Here is a 21,762-nt window from a genome sequence, read left to right on the forward strand (position 1 = left end):
ATAGAAGCTGAAAAAGGGGAGATCAGTGAGAAGGCCGTTGTCAGAAACCAGATGACTGATGAGATGGGCCTGAGTCAGTAGCAAAAGCAGGAACAGAGAAAAGAGGAGAGATATAAGAGCTACTTAGGTGAAAAATTGAGAGGTGTTAGTAATTTCACTTTTGATAGATAGGGGAAAAAAAAGGAAGGCATAAGGGAATCTGATCCTTAGGTTTTCCAGTAGGGAGTGATGTCACTAATTAGTCAGCTTTGGCTGTGATAATGGCATAAAACAATCCCCAAATCTTGACGGTTAAACAACAAACATTTATCTCTCACTTTTGGATCCGTGGGACTGCAAGTAAGCTTGGCTCCTAAGCTCCAGATCACAGGTCAGGTTCTAGTCGGCTTCTTGTGTTTTTTTAATTTCAGGTTCCATGCCAAAGGATGCAGGTTTTACCTGGTGTGCGCTGTTCTCCCGGTGGCTGGAGGATCAAGTGGAAACATGCTATACCTCTTGAGGGCTCAGATTAGGATTGAAAGGAAGCTTCAGGAAGGATTTCCTAGGAAGTAAGGAGAGGAAGAAAGAAAGAAATGTGCATATATGGGGAAGTATACTTGCCTGTTCCACTGTGAGATCACTTGGCAAAAGATGTGGGCTTAATTCTATTATGAGTAGAGAACTCCAGAATCTGTCACACAGGATACGTGTGTAACGTAATGACATAATGTGTTCAGTCTGAGGGATGTTAATTCTAGGTATCTCTAGTGCATCTAAGTGGACATGTAGACAATTGAATAGTTGGGTCAAGAATAATATCGGAGCTGGACTTATGACTTTGTTGGTCATTGGGTGTAAGTAATAAATAAAACCATGGAAACAAACAGCATTGCCTAGTCAGAGTGAAAAGAGAAGAAGAGATTTACTAATGGAGCCCTGAGAAGCACCAATATTTAAGGTATGAAGAAGGGCATATAGATAATCTGGGAAGGAATGCTTAGAGGGCTAGTTGAAAAACTTGAGAGAGAATGGTGGTACTGAAACTAAAATAGAAGAGAGAGCTACAAGAAAGGAGTGGGAATCAGTGGTCCAATGGCTCTCAGATTTGTTTTAAGTCCACCTCAGTGGAAAACAAGTGTAAAGAAGGAGATTTTATCTAATGTGAGAGATTTCTTTTCAAAACGAAATTGCAGATTGATGCTCAAGGAATCACTGGGGAAACAGCAGGATCATGTAAATAAAACCCAGGGTGTAGTTCCTGGCATGTGCCTGGCACTCAGTAAATGGTAGCCATTATTATCCTATTGAAAACTGTGGAGTTTTGAGAAATTACCATCTGTTTAATACAAAATTTGATGTTAGACCATTTTGCTTTGAATTTTATCAAGATAATTTTATTATTAGAGCTGCAAGAAGCAGAAAAATATAATATTGTGTGATTCTTATGACATAGACCTTGAAGTTAATTATGGTGAAGTTCTGGTATAGTTTTTTTCATTAATTTGATGTTAAAAAGGCAAATTGAGAGGGTTGTTGCATCCCAGTGTTATCAACTATTTAAAAGACGTCTAATCTCAAAGATGCTTATCATTATGCTTTTGAGTTGAAGCAGTCACTTGTTCCCTGCCTGTATAAAGCATCTTGTTTTAAAGTTCTGGCTTCATATTGCCGAATCAGGGTAAAAGTTGGAAAAACATGTATGTTTCAAAATATCCAGGTACTTTAGGTTATGGAGATATATGCATTTGCAGACTTGGTTTCAGTTTTCAGGTAACCACAGAACGTGCAACCTTTGTCCTCGTAATTTCTTCCATCCCTACATGATTCAGAGTCCCAGTGTTCTTTCTGACTGAAAGCAGATACTGTATTTGGCTTTGTTAACAGAACATTGGTTATCAAGTTCTTTGTCCTTAACAATTCTATTTAGGGAACTGCCAATTAATTCCTGGAGGGACCACCATGAAGAATTTCTGTAATTAGATTATTATGCAAAGGTTTCCTTAGTCACATATTTTTTAGGAATTTTAATTACAACTTTTGAGCGATGACCCCAATCTTCCCATCTTTTACATTCAACTGCCTTTTTAATGCTGACTTTCCTCAATTTCTCTTTTCATGTTCATTCTCTTTTTAAAGTTTGTGAGTACAATTAAAACTACCCTACCTTTGAGAACCCTCTGTCCTTACCTGGCAGAGTAAATGAAATATGGTTACAAAGACTGAGCATTTAAATTACCTCTAAAATAGAAGATGCCTTCTACATAAAGCTTTTTGATTCCCTTTATTTTTTTTAATTCTAGAGCTTGATGGCTATTTTTTCTCTCTAGTCCAGTGATCTTTTTATTAAAGCATTCTTGTAACGGTAATTTAGCACACATACCTCATAGTTATTAACCAAGTTATACTACATTCAAATACCAAATCACTTTGCAAATCATCCTTCTTTCCTTCCACTAGCGAAAAAGCTTGGGGTGTGTAGGGGCCAGGGTGTTTCCTGGTTGTCCTGAGTGGCATTTAACAGTTCTGCAAAAGTAGTGGAAATGGCTTTGGGTCTTTTAAACAAAAATTCATAGGTACAATAAGGATGCCACTCCGAGTGTAGATTCTCATAAATCAATGACATTAAAAACATGTGGAGAACAATTTATGTGAAAAAATGATATAATTAATATAATAGAGTCAATTCTTGAACTAGAAGAAAGGTTATGGGGGTGGGCAGAGACGAAATGCACAAAAAAGGCCTTGGTCCAAACCCACAGACAATTGATTTAAAATCTTTGAAATGCACTGAACAAAACATCTTCTTTTAAATTGTTACTATCTTTGAAAATCACAATGTAGTATACAATTGTTATTTGTGAGGTAAAATTTATCACCTAAGTTTTTTAAACCAGAGATGACTGTCACATTTAATTAAACAAAAAATAGAACAAAGGAATTTTAGAACTGGAAGTCACAGTAGACATCATCTAACCCCACTCCTCATTATGTAGGGGAGGGATCTGAGGCCAGGGGAATCTTCGGCACTTCCTCAAGGTCATGCAATGCAAATACCAGGTCATACTGAGGTGAAGGCAAAAGAATAATACGTGCTTTGTAAGTTTTTTAGCACTATTAGGGAAAAAATAGGTACAATGCAGTACTATGTACAAAGTGATATAATTTGGCCTAAAGCTTAAGCAAGACCACAGCTGGGTGCTTCATAACAACAGTTTTCTGTTTTTACTTGGATTTTGGATAAAAGATGATGATATTTGTGTGTTTTAAGACAGGTTCATTTTAGAACAGAGTTTTGTAGAATTCAAAGCTAATCTCTTTCTTTCTCTCTTCTTCCCAACCTCAAGATAATTCAAACTTGCAACTCCTGTCCTCCCTCTCTGCCTCAGAAAAAGAGAATCATATAAATGAACCAAACCAAATCAACCAAAACAGCTAATTACAGTTAACAGAATTATCAGTATATTTCAGATGAATTCTAATTCTAATTTCTTCTGGCTCTAATTATCAGGAAAATGGTTTAATATCAGTGTTTCCTTTTTTAGGTCAGCCCATTTTAATTCTTTTAAAATATATGTTTACTGGAAAGAAATGTATATTATTGCTTTATACTATTCATTTCAGATCAGATTGGTAGACTTGGGGAAAAGCAGAGGGTAGAAGACTGAATTTTACTGTGGGTAACATTCATGCTAAGTTTATAATGTTAAGTTGTATCACACACAAAATTTAGAAAGAGAGTGATTTCTGAAAGGATTTTTAACGTGAGGATAGTCTGAAAAAAATTGGCACAAATATTATTCTCCTAAAGAATAATCACACTTTGGTTCTATCCTGGTAAGGCTGATTGTGGATGTATTCTAAGAGTGTATTTTAGAGTAGAAAAGAATGTATGAGAATTATGCCCTTATTGTTTTTAGGTCTTTTTAAAGCAAATGATAGGAAAGAAGGAGGGTGAATAAGCCCTTTGTCTCCCCCACCCCAATATTATGTCATTAAAATTAGGGAGGCTTTGCAGAAACAATGCTAAGTTTTTCAGTGTTATTTGGCTTCGTGTCCTTTTCTGACTGAATACTACAGGAAAAGAAGACTCCTGCAAAGATGGAAAAAAATGACAATCCACTACTGTTTTATGTCCCAGGCCAAGTGTCTCATAGAATCCAGTGAAAGTTGAATGTCTGGGCAGAAGGTCTCAGGTCATTACTGTGAAAAGCTCTTTGGCACCCTGTGTCATAGAACAAAGTGTCGGGCCAGTTCCCATTACGAGGTGCCTGGGGTGCTTTTCTTAAATAATCAGTCCCATTCAGACAGAGATTTTAAGGTCCTTGATCGTCTTTCTATTTCTCAAGCAGTAATTTTTTAAGGCTAAATGGCACTAGAGGCAGAATGTTTTTGAAGTAAGGTTTAGAAAAGAACTTGGTATATCCCAAGGCTGGCCTGATTCTTTCTCCTTTTCCCAAAGGTCAGATGCAAGTTCAGCTCTGACAGCATTGTACTTGGGCATCTGGGTAAGGAAAGCAACACTCACTCCAGCTCCACACTCCTCCAGTGTGGGAGGGCCTGGGAGCGCATATAAATGGGGATCAATTTTAGGATGGCCTTCTGAATCCTCGAGGGTGGAATCAGACAAAGCTCCCTTGCCCTACTTTGACCCTTCAGCCTCAGATACGGGTGCCCTAAGACATTTACTTTTCTTCTTTAAACTTTTTAAGAGTGTAAAAATCCTGGCAGGTGAAGATAGCTAAGATAACATTGCAACTATGCTATATATAAATGTGTATTTTTTTCTAAAGTGCATTTTCAGAGTCCCAATTAGATAGCGTGCTCCACTGCCTCACTCTGCATATGCCCCAGTGAATTCCAAGAGGTCACAGCAGCAGAGTACAACTTTTGAGATTAGAAGAGCTTGCTCTTTAAAGACCTATTTTTAGCTGGAAGGGAGAGTGTAGGCCTCAAAGTGCCTGGCAGGTATGTCTTACAGAGGGAATCTAAATTGGAGGTCTGATTCCAGACAAAGGACTCAGTGGGGCTCCTCCTGCATCTTCTCCAGAAAAGGGTGGTTCTGCTGATTGTCACTGCTATGTTGGGGGGTGGGGGAGCTTACCAGCTCTCCCTAGGGGAATTCAACCTATGGTTGCTGGGACCTCTTGTGCAGAGCATACATTGTTTCTGGGCTCTGACCCATCTAAGTGGCCACAGTAGAGCCTGAGATGTCCAGAAGCTGAGCTTGGGGCAAAGACTCCCCAAGATTCCTTAAAAACCATGATTCTAGTTTGATGCCACCAACTCGGGTTCCTGAGATAAATTTCAACCCAACTCTTATGGATTAATATCAAATGTCATAGTGCAGTGTACATCATTCCGGGCCAGACTGGCAAAGGGCAGGCTTGGAGAACCGGCAAGATAGGGTAAGAAAAATGCCCTCAGCTGAGCTCAGACTTGTAGACTGAATCTGGGCACGTTAGGAGGCGTTGGCGGCTGGCACCAGAGGGGCCTGGTCCTCGGATCTCAACAGATATGGGTGAAGCTGGCTTTCACCAAAGGACGAAGTTTGAGAGGTAGTGGCGGGGGTGTGGTAGAGACACAGATATACAGAGTAGAGAGAGTCAAAAATCATGAGAGACACACAGAGAGAGGTAGAAAGACGCCAAGGGACAAGCATAAAGCCCAAGAAATACGGAGCAAAAAGATAGAAAAAGAAAGATACTGAGAAAGACAGCAAGGGAGAGATTGAGAAAGACAGAGGCAGAGATAGCGAGAGTCAGAGCAAAGAGGTGAGACTGGGAGACGCCGGTTGAGTAGGAGGTGTCAGGAGGGAGGAGGTGGCAAAGCATCCCCCCGCATCCTCCCTCTACCAGCCGGCCGTCCCCACTCCCAATCCGCCTCTCGCTTGGCCCAGCCCGCCTCGAGGAGTCGAGAGCGCAAGGTCGCCCAGTCCTCTCCGCTGTCGCTGCTGAATGGGTGGCAGTCCGCAGAGCCCCCGCCTCGGGCCGGCAGCCACAGGTCGGCGGAGCCCCGCGTCGGCGCCCGAGGTGGGCTGGGGAGCCCTGCACATTCCTGCGCCCATCACTGCCCTACCCACCTTCCCGCTACGCTCCCCGCCACTCCTCTGGCGGTCGCAGTCCTCCCCGCACCTCCTGGGAGGGGGCGCTGCGGCCACCAGAGACACCGCAGGAGCCTGGGAGCGGGAGCTATTTACATGGGGTGTTAATTAGTCTCTGAGGAGTCCTTCACCCACGTGCCAATGTAATTGCCGGTGTCGGGAAGGTAGGCGTGCCGAGCGGCGGACCTGAGGAGAAAGCGCCACAGGGTCAGCGCCGCCAACTCCAGAGCGTCCCCCAGTGGCGGGGCAGGACCACGGACAGCGCCTGCGACTCCGCTCCCGAGTGGCTCCCGGGCTTCCCAGTGTCTCGGGTAGAGAAACAGCGGCTCCGTGCGCCAGGAGCCTCCAGGTTCTCGCCACCCCACCCCTCTCTCAGAAACTCGGACTGCCTGCGACTGCCTCGTGGCTTTTTCCTTCCGAAAGGCTAGTGTCTTATCTCTCAAGTTCACTGGAGGACTTGCCCAGTCTCCTCCCCTTAAGTCATTTCTACCATCCTTCCGCGGCCTCGGGAAGCTGGGAGCCCTGGACTGCTCTTCTCTGTGCCAGCGCTGGCAGTCCCAGTCCATCCGGCGCAGTAGCCCGGTGCATTTGCCTCTCTCCCTCCCTTTCTTTCTCCCTCCCTTTCTCTCTTCCTCTCTTTCCTCCTCTACTTCCCCCTCCCTCTCTTGCCTCTTAAGTTTCCTGCACCGTGTATTCAACTGTGCCAAGCTTAGGCTCCCACGGAACCAATACTGAGCGCGACCCGGTCACTGGGACGCCGACTACCGAGGCTGGACGAGGCCGCGGGACCTGTCTGCACCCGAGCATGGAGACGAAGCGCCAGGGAGGGCATGTTCGGGGCGCCGGAGACACCAGGCCCTAGTAGCTCCTCCATGGAGCCTGCCCAAAGCCATCCCTGCTCGCCGGATTCGCCTCCTGTCCTGTACGGTGCGTACCCTTTTCTTCCACAGTCCCAGAGGGGATACTTTAGGGTCGAGTGGCGCGGCACCATGAAGGGGCGGCAGGTAGGGCCACTGCTTGGGGGACAGAGTGCGCCTGGAGGGTGACCCTCACAGACCCAGGCAGGCTTTCACTCTAGAAGTTAGCGACTGGCTGTGCCCCTTGGATCGGAAAAAAAGTAGTGACGGAGATGTGCGTGTAAGCTCCTGTATCTCTGTATGTGCAGGGGCCTCAATGGGTAAACTGAGCCCGCTTTCCTGTATGCAAATTGCATTCCCTTTCCCTACCCCCACCCCACCGAACCTGAGGAGACACCCAGCACCTAATCCTGGTCAGCTCTACCTACCCCTTCCTCTTCCCGCGCCCCCCTCGCTCAGTCTCTCTCGCTCGCTCTCCCTCTCTCTTTCTCTCTACATCTCTCTCTGCTGGTGTGTACGTGTGTGAGCGCTGCCAAGGCTGGCGAAGAACCAGCCGCCGCCTTTAGTCCGAGCCGCTCGGCCATTAAGCATTAGGGCAGGTTTCGCCGCCAGAGACGCTTGGGCTCCGAACCAGCCTGCACGCGGCTCTGTGTGCCCCGCCACCTCTTGTCTCCACCGCACGGGAACTCTCACCGGAGGAGCGCAGGGCGCAAGGAGCCCCTCATCCTCCCACCCTTTCGCCCGCCTGCCTGTGGACCGCGCGCTCGCTGGTTTCAGGCGCTGGATTTACTCGTTTTTCAATTTTTCCTACCTCCCTCCCCCGGGTTTTTTGGTCCACCCCTCCCCGCCACGACCCTCTTTCCCTGCTTGGTCGCCAAATGTAACCTTGCCCGCGTGGTCATGGGATGTCTAATTTCATTTGTATCTAGGCTGCTGAGAGCGCTCCTTGTTCTGTAAAGTGGATGTCAGGTGGATCTATGTTTTTGAAGGAACAAAGACTCAGCGAAGGCACCGCCGAGGAAGTTTGAGACGCGGGAGGATGCAGGCTGCGTGCTGGTACGTGCTTCTCCTCCTGCAGCCCACCGTCTACTTGGTAAGTCGCTGCGGATCCGGTGCCCCCGCAATCCCACCCTGGCCGCTAGACCAGGCAACTGCGGGCGCGCGGGAGTGGGGTGAGACAGCCACTTCAGCGAGAGCAGCGTTCCTAGCGACTGTGTTGGAACAACTTTGGCAAGCTGGTCTCTGGATCCCTGCGGGATTTTCCGGGGTTCCCACCTACATTTCTCGCTCCGGTCCCCCTCTTCTGCGCCTGATTCTGAACAGGGTCTAGGCCGCCCTAGACACCCAGAAACCAAGGAGATAGGGGGACTGGATGCTCTATGGGTGGAGAGGGCAAAGAGAAGGGGTAGAAGACGTGGACCTCTCATTAGTTCATCCAAGGAGTTTAGACGAAAGGAAATGGAAGTGTAGAGTGGGGAGAACGAATCTGTCCAGGTCTGTGACTTTGAAAGTGAACCCACCCACCTAGACCCCAGTTTGGAGATATGGCACATAAAGAAGTGCAGGTAACTTTGTTCGACTTGTAGGGTTCAGACGGGACAAGTTTATCAGATAGGAGCACCACAAGATATCAGATGGTTTGATCAGAGATGCTTCAGCAAATATGTAGCAGCTCCTCCTCCCTATCCTCCCAATCTCTCCTTTCCATCAAATAACTGAACCCCAGTTCCACTGCCTAGCCCCTTATTAAGGAATGACGGACCTTGTCGTCAGGGAGAGAATGCTAACCAAAGCCACCGTCTGAGTCCTCCTAGAGCTGAGTTTTTGGGAGTCTGGACTTTGCACTCTGTTGGAACTGGGGGCGGGGGCGAAGCGCTTTATTGTGGCGGGGATGGATTGGTAGCTGTGGGCACCACGCAGAGCCAAGACGTAGAGTGCCATCTTTCGGGTCTGGCTTCAGGGAGGGCCAGGGACACTAGTACCCAGCTGGAGAAGTTGCGCTCAGTGCACCGATCCCATATCCCATCTCTGGGCCCCAGAAGCGCACTGAGGGCTCCGTGTGTTCTGACTAGGGGCGAGGAACGCTGGGCGGTCTGAGCTCTCTGACAGGGCTGGATAAACGGGATGGGGCGGGGGCGTTGCCGTCCCTCAATCCTCAGGGCTTCAGAACCCACAAGTCTGGTAGCAAAAGAGTTGCTGTCCCTGCAATTGAGAGCGTTTCCCAGCCGTTGCCCTGGTGCATGTGACTGCAGAGCTGCTAGTTGTGTGAACTCTGTGTATGTTAGTGAGTGTGTGTGTATACATGTGTGTGCGCATATGTGTGTGAGGGTGTGTGTATTTAAGGGGTTTCTGCTTCAATCCACGAACCCTCGGTGTTGCCTGTCTTTGGACCTTTATCGCCCGACCATGGCAACCGTGGACGCCAGAGGGCGCTGCGCGTCAGTGTCCTCGCCCACAGGACACCTTGGGGTAAACAGGTGAAAGCCTGGGCAGCCAATCCAAAAGAACAGCCTTTCTGACTCTCTCACCGAAGTCTGTGCCTTCCCCGCCTGGAACGCAGACAGAATGCAAAAAGTGTCCTTCCTGTTTCTCATCTTCAGTTTTTCTTGCCCCCACCTGTGTCCAGTAAACCCACTGACATTGAGAGCCCAGAAACAGAGGGCAGAAAGTTTGGCCAGAGGAAATATAGAAATTGTTTATTGAAAGAGGCGGGGGGGGGGGGGGGCTTCAAAGTGAAAGCTACAGAGGGGGAATAGTAACGATTCCATCGACCATGGAGACCCTCCCGCCCCTCTCCTTTGCGCACCTTTACGCATGACCTGAGCCTCAGGACTGTCCTTACGTCCTTGGACCGTGCTCACACACACGGTGAAGGCTCGCGGCTGTGGTGCAGTTTATTGCTTGGAGCAAGTATTTCGATAGTCTGGAAAATAATCTATCAAAAACAGAAGTGAAATCAATACGTTGTGTTAAATTTTAAATGTGTTTGTTGGCAGTTAAACCGTTTTCCACTCATTACAACAACAGTGCTGGATTTATTCTAATGCGCTGCGTTCTCAACAACAAGCGCATTAATTCTCCTTTAATTGTAAACTGGGAGCATTTGAAAACCATTCAGTGTGCAAATTATGCTGATTCAATTACCGTTTAGTTACAGACTTCATTACCTGAATGCCTTTTGGCAACACAGGGAAAGGAGACAATTTTTTCAATTTCACTCAAAACAATACGAAATGTGAACAATAAAATAGAGAAGGCGATTTAGAGGTCCATTCTTTTTTCTCCGATCTAAAGTTGTTTTGTGTGTCGGGGATTAGAAGCCACATGCACCACAAAAACAAAAGGCTGGTGGCTGTGACCCAAGGCAGTATTTCCAGAGATTGTAATCCCGTGGTTATTTGCAGCGGAATCCTGAGCTATTTCCATGGAGCAGCAGGAAGCTGACTCTTACCATGGAAATGAATTTAAGAGGGTGTATTGGGCAGTCAGGACAGTAAAGAAGGAGAGAGCCTTGATGAAAGCTCCAGGGCAATGAGACAGACCAAGAAGTGGCCAAGACTTCTTTCTCCATCTATTTTATTAAACACCAGATACAGTAACTGAATTTATCATTCATTTATAGCAGAACATCCCAGACCTTTGTAAGGAACTGCAATAGATGCATGCAGGTTGTCAGGAGCTGCTTAAAGTTATGCTCCAAGGAGGTAGAAGTGGCAAAAGCATCACTTTATTTTTTTCCCCCCCTTGAATTGACGTAAGCCAGGGAGGAGCTTAAGGAGTAATTTTTTTGTCTTTATAAGCTCACACCACAAGTGAGGTGAGAAGGGTGCTCTATTTACGCATTGTCTCCCAGCTGATACCACAGTGCACCTTTCCCTTAAGCCCCTGGAATCCCAGTTATGTTTCCCAAGGTGTAATCACCACATTAGGTCCAGGGAGAAAGATTTGTTTAGGTATCTCCTATGTTAAAAAAAAATAGGCTTCTGCTTATAGAGAAATGCCCTAAGTACTCCCTAATTTGGGAGGAATTTTTAATGAAAAGCTTCTCTATCCAGCAGATCAATGCTCCATACTTAAGCCTGTAGTCATGAATGTTTTCAAAGTATGTTTATTGGCCCAGGGCTCTTTGAATGTCTGTGCTAGGTTGAGGATTTTTGAGGCTACTTGTGTTTATTGAGAGATAGGTCTGTCCTATTTCAAACTAGAAGCTTATTTTAACACTGCAATGGGAAGTTATTTAGAAATGTGTCTGCAAAGTTACCTTTTGAAGCATATTAGTTAAAACACTCAAAAATCAACACAGCGCTAACTCTACCCATAAACGTAGGGAGACAGGAAACCATTTTTTAAAAATAAAGGCAAAGAAATTTGTTTACTGAATGTTGTGTATTATAGATTTAAAAGTCTGAATTCAGCAGGAGAAGAATCTATGGCTTAACAATACCTGTTAAAAATAAAAAAGTCTTGAAATCTTTATTCTCCTGTCAGTTTTGGACAAACTCCAGGATATTTTCAGTATGGTATAATGGGTTAACAGAAATACAGCTTTTTAACTGAGTTGAAGCATACACTGGATAAACTAGGGAATGGTGGTTTCTGGCTCTGAAAAGTGGGAGTCCGAAATTGAGTTATTCTCAGTGGATCAAGCTGAGGGATAGGCCACTGCACACACAGAGAGCACCTTTCAGCAGAAAGCTGAGGCATCCTGTTTGGGGTTCACCTGTGGCAATTTTCAGAGTTGAGAATTGAATCTAATGTCTGCTCCTGGGGCACGTCAACAAAAAGTTCCTCAGAAATTGAGTCCAGAGAAGCTGACAAGGGATTAAATGATGTTATGGTGATCAGTCATGCGTCTAAAGTACTATTTTAATGAGAAGAGGCCCCTCATCCTCCATTATAGTTCCCACCAATTCGGCTAAGAATTAAAATTGCTAATAATCTAGTTGCTTTTTAAACCAATATGGACATGAATTGAAAATTCTTTCTACACTTTGTGCTTAAGTAACATTTTGAGTCATCTATTCCCTCGAATTTAGGGTGTCTTTAAAATGTGAATTCCACACCAATTGTTTGAGATTAAAAAGTGATTAATATATTCATGGATTACTACCTCTACACTGTTGGTAGCCAGACCCTTTGCGTGAATTCCACTCATCATGAAGGTGGCTGTTAAGAAATGTGGAAGCTGAGGGAAAAGCAGCAGGAGAGAGACCACCAATGTTTATCCTGTGGCCTAGGTGTGTGTACTTCTCATCTTTTGAAAATTAAGCCTGCTGCCCACTGAAAATTTTAATCAGTTTGAGTTTATTCCTGAAAAGAAAAGCACATTAACTTAACTAACAGTGGCTATTCAGTGTTCTTTATTAAGGCCAGTTCTTGGATGCAGTACTAAAAGTTCCCCGACCCTACCACATTTCCCGATTCTTCTACCCCAGAACAGCCTCCCTGATAGAAGATTAAACCTAGAGTTTTGGAGGGATCTATGCTCCAGCAGCACAAATGAGAACTCATTTGTCCCAAGACTATTCCAGGGCTCTGTGAGAGGAGAAGTTGCTGCTATTCCAGGCATTTCCCTGAAATGTTTAACTCTCCACTGACCAGAACATCCGCTCCCGGCTGTGAGGGAAGCACTTTGGCAGACGCCCTTCTGCGTTGCTTCCCGGAGGATTACCGTGGTCTGGGGCCTTCTAGTGATAGTTTTGGGGAAACTGCCTTCAGTATTAGAAGGAGAGAACCAGAATTGCTCCAACTTTCTCAGCAGTATTTTCCCAGAAAGCCATTAAGTTCGTGGCTCCTCTTTGTGTGAAGTTGATTTCTATTTGGCTTTGAATTGTTGACGGCTATTTCCTCTTTAATGAAAGTGTTGTCTGGGTGAAAAATATATCGGGTGGCAGGGAAATTGGTTGATTTTTTTGAGATAGGTGCCCAATGTCCTACTTTTCTAGCTGAGGAAAGATTTTCTGCAGACTACAGAAATTGACAGCATTGTCCGGGTAATAACCACCGTCGACAATATTTTCAAAAGGGCATTTGAGTGATGAAAGCATTTGGATATTGCTTTTTCAAATAAGCAATTTTCTGTCTTGGGCTTCTTTGATTTTATAGGGGACGGGGGAGAAGGGGCCACCAATTGGCAAAGGGATGCCTTGCCCCTTTCGCCCAGTCCTGAAATACCCAGGTGTTTGCCAGCCTCGCTTAGAATTTCCGGGTCTGAAGAGCCCTCAGTGAGTCTGGCTGTCGCGGCGCTAATATTGTGTCAAAAGGGAATCCTGGGAATGAGGAATAACACTCTTCTTGCACTTCTCCACCCATAAAGAAAGCCGATGGAAGCTCTGAAAGTTTGCCTGCTCTCGTGGCGAGTTAGGAAGTGTGAATTCTTACTGGTTTTATTTTCTTAAAAGAAAGAGCCTAGCTTTGCTTTGATTCAGAAGAGTTCCCTTAAAGCGACCACGTCCTTTAGGAGCTTCAGATCTCCTTCTAAGACCTTAACAGTCTTCTCCATTTTAATTAATAGAGAGAGGCGGGCGAGGCCGCCGGCCGGCTGCCGTCGGGTCAGCGGCCTCCCGGAGCAGCCGGGCGGCTGGGAGGGTCTGCTCTCTCGCCTTCCTCTGCATTCTCCGAGCAACCACTCGTCTGGTCCCGCCGCGTGTTTGCCGGAAGCTGCGGTCTTGATTTATCCGATACTCAAGCTCTCGACCAGCTCTTTTTCTCCTTGTCAGCACTAACCCCTCCCGGAGCTTGGTAAACACGGCGCTCGCATTTTTCTGCTGCAGATTGGCATGTTGACGACTCTGCTTGAAGGAATGTGACAATAAAGTGGGAAACCAAAGCTTGGCAAGCACTTAATCAAGGATAAAAAGGTTCCGCTGTAAGGATGTCACTCAATTTATTGTGAAAGTCGAATGAATTACGTTTAATGAAAGTGCTCCCCAGATGAATATTACCAGCAATTTCCTGAGTTGGCTCTGTCAGCTCGAGATGAGGAAATGCCAACCCAGATCAGAAAAGAGCGCCCATCTCAATTACTATGCAAGCTTTCCAAGAGCGGCTTTTTATTGAGATGATATATATTGGCGGCTTCTTCATGCCCCTCCGCGCGCCCGGCAGCGCGGTTGCGCATTTTGCAAGTTTGCAGTCTGCCCTCGCGGGTTACTGGCTGTTGTTTAAACTTCTGATGGGCGCGCCACACTTCTGCTGCGGGCTGAAAACCTAATTACCTCCTCTGTAAATAGCTTTCCCTAGTATATTTTGTTTGATATGGAGGTGAGGCTGGCAGGAGTGTGTGGGGCGGAGAGAATTCACTTGCCCGGTGCCCTTTGTACAGAAAGTTCCTTAGGCGTCTAGAGAGGGCTCCGGATGGTGGAAAGCGAGGTGGCGACTGGAGCCCGGGCATTGGGATAGTGTGAGCAGTGGGGTCCCAGGAGCAGCGGGAGTGCAGCACGTGCCTCTCTGGCCGCAGCTAGCCGAAAGCCTTCTCTCACTCCTACTTCCCACATTAGTGAGGGTATTTTACTTCTTCAAACCGGAAATACGATGAGGAGGGGATACACAGGCCGCAGCCACAGCGCATCGCTTCATCTGCATGAGAATGAAGAACCAAGAGGCTTTTCTTGTGCTGTTTCTTTCTCCCACAATAAGACAAATTGCTGTTTAGAAAAACCCAGTATTTCCTTAGAAACTGGCTCGTGGGGGCTCTGCTCGTCCCTGTTAAACCTGACTCCGGCCGAACCTAGCCCATCATCCCCGCCACCTTAATGGATTCTGACGGGAAGGATCCGAGGCAGCGGCGAAGGGCGCAAAGGGAGGCTGGGCGCCCTCTCCCCAGCGGAGGGTGGGGGCGGGCTCCCGATAGACGCCGCCCTACGTCTCAGATCCCCTCCCCATCTATTGATTTTAAAGGTCATTTCAAGTGGTCTTCAACAGTCAGGAGCAAGAAACTTTCTTCTACGTGGGCTTCGTACCCTTGACTCGGAAACTCAGTCCTCTGACCGAAGCCACAAAGTGTTCCGGGCCCGGGGAAGTTCCCCAGTCACCGCCGTCGCAGCTGCGCGCTCTATTTTCTGCTTTCAGCCTCAAGTGACCTCGAGCAATCCCAACTGGTTTATGAAAACACAGGTGCAGCCCTCTCGTGTCTGGACCGCAAGCCGTCACACCAAAGCGTTGCTTCTAGGGAACTTTTCTTCGTCGCTGCTGAGCTTTGGTGCTCCTGGGGCAGCAGGCAGGACTGCAGCAGTTCTTCGGAGAGGTCGCGGGCACCGAGATGAACGGGGCGTAGCCGGCGGCCTGGCAAGTCTAGGCCCGCAGACCGATTGTTCAGAACCACGGACAGCGCCACAGGCTCCGCCCCGCCTGGGGTCAGCAGCTCAGCTTCCCTCCCACTCCGCGGCGCGGTCTGCGTCCTTCTGGAAGTAGAGTTGGCGCTTTCTGCAGACACCTCCCTACTGCCCAGTCGCGACTGTAACGACCCCCTTGCCTCAGTCATTCGGGAGCACTAAGCTCCGATCTTTAGGTCCTCAGTGTTTCCTGCGGTCAGAATCTCTCTTGTGCACCCGATCCCCACCTCCGGTTGCGGCGTCACGTGATTGCCACAGAGTTTATCCTGAGGGGAGGTGAATCCATTCCCTCACTTTCTCCTCTCCTGCCTCTATTCTCTCGCACAGTTCGTTAAACTTACCCCTCCCCCCAAACGGAAATGTGAATTGTGTAATGTAGAGCTGTAAGCGTCTTTAACAATGTAAAAGCATGGTTTAACAGACAAGGAAACTGAGATGCGGAGAAGGGAGTCAACTTTCTCGCAAGAGCAAAACCAAATGGGGAGTAAAACCCCTGCCCTATTTCCCGCTAGCGGGGGCACTGCTGGAGCCTCCAAGACGCCCTCCAGGATCAGGCGCCTTTAAAAAGCCGCGCGGGTTGGGGGGGTGGGAAGTCCTAATTATTATGAATTTCTAAAAGAGCAGTAATTATTCACGGCGAGCAGTACAAACCACGGCCCGGGCAAGGGAATCGATATATTTGCTATCGAAAGTGCCTGGCTCGCCTTTAATGCAGATGAATGGGGATGCAACCTCATTATTTTCCATGGTTAGGCTTCCCGGCGCGGGGCCTGATGCAGCATGGAATCTATCATTATTAGCCCCGGCGTGGGGTGGGGAGATGTTCTCCTTATTTACCTAGCAAAACTACTAACCAACCAACCCCCCACCCCCACCCCTCAAACTCCCAGACAATCTCCAAAACACTCATACATAACCATTGTCCCGCCTCCCTTTCCCCTCCCCCCAGTCCCTTGCTCCGGCTGCAGTTCCACAGTCCCCCGGGGCCTCTCGGAGCAGTCTAGAGCGGACACTGCGGTCACTTAAAGTGTGCTCAGCTCCTCCTTGGCGGCGGTCACAGCGTTGATTTGGTCCAGATATAAGCCAGAGTACCGAACGTTGGCGCTAGGGGTTCTCTGTGTCAAAGGCGAAGGTTGGTCGGGAAGTTCTGTCCGTTTCTCTCGCCTCAGTGTAAGAGTCAGTCCTTTCAGGGCACCCGATTCTGCAAATCCCCGCAGTATTAAAGGAACAGAGGTCTGGCAGTTAGTGCTCCACCAACCCGTGTGAGAAGCCAGCTTGGAGGAAGTCAAGCTCTCGAGAAAAGAACGAATCTGGAGGTGAAGAGAGATCGAGATTTCGATAGGAAGGGAAGGGTAGGGAAGGTTTAGGCGCAACGCGTCCAGGGTATTCTCGAAGGCGTGGGTGAGACGGGCCTTCTTCCTTCTCCAGGCGAGATGCTGGCCTTTAGCCTGCAAGCCAGCCCGCTGCAGTTTTCCGGGGCTGGGAATGGGTCCCACCTCCACCCACTGAAGTCACTGAACTGTTCAGGGTCCAGCCTGCTGGATTGCACAGAGTTTTCCCATTTCTCCTGCTGTCTGCAGCCGGCACTCTCTGGCAGTCTTTCTCACTCTTAGAAGTTGCCTGACATCCCTGGTGGGCAGCTGCTGGGAGGAAACTTGTATTCCTGTGCGGGTGGCTTCACTGTTCCTTGCAATGCCATAGTTCTTAGGGTCAATTGAGGTATATGTTAGAGTGTGTTTCTCTGTGTGTATTTTTGAGTGCTTGGCCTTCATCTGGCATGCCCCTCCCTTATTACAGCAGATCAATTGCTGCAGAGAAGATAGGGTGTGGCACTTAAATAAAACTAACTCCTCCTCAATTGCATTTGTAATAACATTAATGAGCATAAAATAGAAAATTGTGGATTTCCAGGCCCTGAAGTAATAGTAATGCTCTTCTCCACTTGGATTTCCTTTCCCTCAGAGCCTGGCCTTTCATGGTGTATTGTGATAACCTGAGTGTCTTTGTTTCCTTGCGGACTGAGACAGCCAGCCAACATAGTACCAGGGCTGTATGATCTACTGGCATCATTTCCTCCTGCCATCTTCATTTTTAGAGGCTTTATAATTAAACTCTGTGAGATATATGTAACATACATCCAGTGGAGAGCCTTTTTATTTATATTTATGTAGCACGCTGAGGAAAATTAAGGAAGTGCTTATATTGAAGTAATAAGCCTGCTTTGATATTAACAGAAATGTCCTTTTAATTTACTTTTCTCAAGTCTAAAAGATTATCTCTGTGAGACCAGACCCCACAGTCATGCTTTTTTAAGGAGAAATCTCAATAAAGTGAAAAAGACATTTATTAGCTTGTACTCACTTAGTGGAATAAAAGGCCAGGCTAGGCACTCACTGGAAATGTACACTAGGCTTAGCATGGCAAAGTTGTGGTGTGATACAGGAAGCCGAGCAGAAAAAGCCAGCTGGAAACAGCTGCAAGGCCCTGCATTTTTCTGCCTCTCCCTGCCCCTAACATATCACAATGCACACATTTACACATAGTGGAACAGGGCCTTCCAGAGCTAACACAAAGACGTCACACTGCAAACCGGCAGGAATTTTAATAAAATTGAAAGTCACAGACTAAAAGGAAGGAGGCGCAGATTTTCTTCTCTAAGATAAGCTATGCCAGAAAAATTATGATAGAAGGGCTTGGAGAAAATTTCCTAGCTTAGAAGAGCCTTTTTCATTTACTGGTTAAACACGCATACACACACACAGAGCAGAGCAAGACTGGATATATATCTGTACATCTACTCTTTGAAAAATTCCATGGAAAATTTTAGTGGGAAATTCTTTTGTTTTCGTAAGCTGTTGGCCTTGAAATTCCATCCTAGGTTTGACAGTACTATTTCCTTGATAGGAATCTGGTACCTGACACTGCACTGTTGTCCTATTTATGTCAGTATTTTCAGCTATAGAATGAAAGCAAATTTGGTAAAGAGGAACTACTGGCATGATAGCTAGAATTGTAGTTACGTATATATATATGCCACCCTCTCCAACTGAACTTTCGAAAATGGTTCGTCTCCTTGTAACCTTGTAGCTGAATGTTATTAGAGGCCCACAGGTATATAAAACAGCTTATATAAAATTAATGGACTGCTTTACATTCACAATCTCTTACTTGTGAAGCCCTTGTAAAATATCACATCTATTTAAAACAGGAAGAATATAAAGTCAGGTTTGGTGTGCAATCAATAGTTGTAAATGGTTCGATGAAATGTTTGATTGTTTTGAGTGAGTTTGACAACGTGCTGGAAATTTATCATCCGTCTTTGTGCACTCATGTGCTAATCATAAGGATGCCCCCTTTTTTATGTACTTGACCAGTTTTGAAACTGATTGTAAGATTTCAAGGCAACATCCAAATATATCTCAAAATTTTAGGAAAGGTGCATTTATTGACTTAACAGATTTCAAAGAGATCCATGGGTCACCACGAAGTCGCAAATGGGAAAGAAAAACCCATCCAATATTGTTTTATTATTTTCTTTAAAATGATCAACATAGCATATTTATTAGAGTTGTGTATACTGTATATTTTTTATGCATCTTTGAAGAAGGAAATGAATAGAGGTTTTAATTTAGCATCAAACTTCATAAAAGTGAGACTTTCTGAATATAGTGGAATTATTAAAATAAATCTCTTCTTGTGTTCCATAAATGTGGGCAAAATTTGGAAAAATTGGAAAATTGGAGGTCCTTTTTCTTTTCTTCTTCCAAACATATATTAAAGACTTTTTCTTTCTCTTATTTCTGTTTCTTGGTTTATGGATTTCCAAGACATGCCATAAGCCTACTATGAATTTACTTTTTTCCTTGCTGTGCATTTTCATTTGGGATGAAGAAATTTCTCTTTTCTCTTGCCATATTGGACTGAGAATTACACATGGCCAAAAACCATAGTGACATTTTCAAAACCTTCTTCCTCTTTCCCCCCATTTCACTTGAAGTTTACCCAGAATAGTCATACTTTTTTTTCTCCTTGTAAAGATGGCTACTGAACTATTGTGTTAACATCTCTTCTAAATAAGAAACAATGCCCTAACTTACCAACCAGCTGCATACATTTCTGATGCTGCTCAATACTTGATGTAAAACTGTTAAAAACATGGGCTGGGTTTCATGAGATCCATTATACTTTCTTTTTGAGAAGTTGTCAATGAAAATACCATAATTAAATCCAAGTTTGATTCTAAAATCCATTTGTAGAATGATGCATTGTGATTTGTTGTTGGAGCGGCTGTGATGTTGGTAATTAGGCTGACTACATGATCTCTGAAATTGAAAATATAAAATACCATTACTCACCTATCTTTTCCAGTTATTTGTGAGTAATTTCTTGCACTGTTTATTTATTGTTTTACAGAATTAAATGCAGAGAAAGATGCAAACCACTGCATATGAAAGTAAGTTATTTATGCATAGTCAGTGTAGTGTTTCTCTGGTCTTGATGTGAAACTTAATTACTATTGATGTGGAGATTTTGCAGAACATGGCAGAGTTTTTGCCTCTTTCTCAGGAAATATGTAACTGAATGATGAGTGCCTTGTGTTAGATTTTCAACCTTATTTCTTTTGGTTTAACACGGCAGAGTTATGGATAGCTGCACCAAAGAGGCAGCCACAATCTCTAGCCATTATCAAACTGATGCAGATTTGGAATTGGTGCATGTGAGCTGAGCTCCCACTTTTGGATCTGCAGCTCTGCTCTCAGGTTGAAATGTCCTGGTGTGTGAAGCATGAAAAGTGGATGATTTGGCCTGAGATGTTTAATCCTGCCTTGCATTCTTGACTGAAATCCTTCACAATTATAATGGCTCTAATTAATAGGTGGCCAGATGCATTTGCACGGCTCTCAGATTGATGGATTTTTCCTTCCCTGGTGTTCTTTGAACAAACAGTGAAAAAAATGAGAGGCTTTAAAGGGAAATCCACATGCCAAAAGATGGCTGATATCCTGCCAAAGACCACTACTTCCAGCTAGGTGGGTAATGTTGCGGCATCTGTGCAAGTGTCAACACTGGATTCATGGTAGAAACAGAAGAGTTATGATGAGAAAGTGGGTGACTTCTTGGCTTCGATGAGAACCTGGCTACAGGAGAGAGAAAACAGGCCCTTTTTCAGTCATCCCAAGATCTCTTTTTTTGTCTCTCTCAGATCCCTCACTTCAATTCTTAAGGGAAGCAGCATTGAAAAAGATTTGTTAGGAGAAAAGAGGAGCAGAGAATGGCAAAGTATTTTCTTAATTCTGTGACCTTGGGCAAACTTTTTAACCTCTTAGACCTCAATTTCTTTATCTGTAAAATGGGGTTAACAATACCTCCCATCCCATAGAGTTACTACTGAGGATTAACTGAGTTAATGTGTCATAAAGAGTTTAGAAATGTGCTTGGCACATAGCAATGGTGAACTAGCAAACAAAAAATGTCTTGTTACCCTTTAGAGAGAAAGGTTTCTTAACCAGCTTCCCATGCGCCCAACACAGCCCTGATAGGGGTGAAATGCAAGGGCTAATTCTACCCCAGGACCATCCTACCTTGTTTTCCTCTTTCAGCTGGTTGATTGCTGTACAGTTGCACAATGCTGTCCAGATAACCATATGTATTTAATGTGAATAATAGCCATTATGACTAAAGCCAGAAGAAAAAGTCCATTTCTACATCAACTGGTCAAGTGTTTATAGAAATGAAGAGACAAGACAGGCCCAGTAAACAGGTTGCCTAGTTGAGATGATTCTTGTGATGTTTTAATTTTGCTTGGCAAATGCTGTGGACATTTATTAAGATCTGATTTAAAATATTGATTAATTTAGGAGCAGTATTTGCTTTTAATTACTTTTAACACTTGAAATTCTCATAAAATTTGCACCCCAAGTAATCAAAATTTATAGCCCAGTGGGTTTTAAAGTGCAGGATGTTTGGCCAAAGAATGCAGTCTGCTTTTCTCCTTTGAAGTTAATTCTAGCTGAATGCCTGGATGTGGAAGCATCTCAGCTCCCCAGAAGTACTAGATGGAATAGTTTCATGGAATGAGAGCCACAGTACCCTCTCACATGCTGCTCAAAATAGCTCCTGTATGGCACCAGATACCTCCTGCCAAGGCATTGCCCTGGGTACTGAAGCAGAGTTCCTAGGCAGAAACACTATTTTGTGTCTTGGATTTGACATGAAAGTGGGGAAGATGTGGGGATGACTGTAAAGGATAAAATATTCTGTTTTCCTGTTTACACCTTGAGCCAAGCACTGTGCCAGGACTTTAGCATGGTTTTTTTTTTTCATTTAGTTCTCTTAATAACCTTATAAGATGATAGGTACTATTAATATCAGTAAGGTACTGTTGATATCATTAATATTAATATATTCATATGCCCATCCTCACCATATCATTAATAATACACCATTTTATAGATGAGGAAATTGAGGCATTGACAGTGTGAGTATCTGGTGC

General features: G+C 45.2%; 1 protein-coding gene across 2 annotated transcripts in view; it reads left to right on the plus strand.

Moving 5' to 3' along the window:
* Positions 1 to 5,462: 5,462 nt before the first annotated feature.
* Positions 5,463 to 21,762, plus strand: part of NXPH1 (neurexophilin 1) — a 281,566-nt gene continuing 265,266 nt past the window's right edge. Inside the window, exons 1-2 of one of the 2 annotated variants that reach the window (XM_070615773.1) lie at positions 5,463 to 7,006; positions 7,866 to 8,029. In XM_070615773.1, the coding sequence (XP_070471874.1) occupies positions 7,976 to 8,029 (54 nt within the window). In that variant the 5' untranslated portion in view covers positions 5,463 to 7,006; positions 7,866 to 7,975. Of the gene's footprint in view, positions 7,007 to 7,254; positions 8,030 to 21,762 lie in introns of those variants that run through there. The other variant, XM_070615774.1, reaches the window with a different exon arrangement.

This window comes from Equus przewalskii, chromosome 4 (assembly GCF_037783145.1).
Source record: "Equus przewalskii isolate Varuska chromosome 4, EquPr2, whole genome shotgun sequence".
Classification (NCBI taxonomy): Eukaryota; Metazoa; Chordata; class Mammalia; order Perissodactyla; family Equidae; genus Equus; species Equus przewalskii.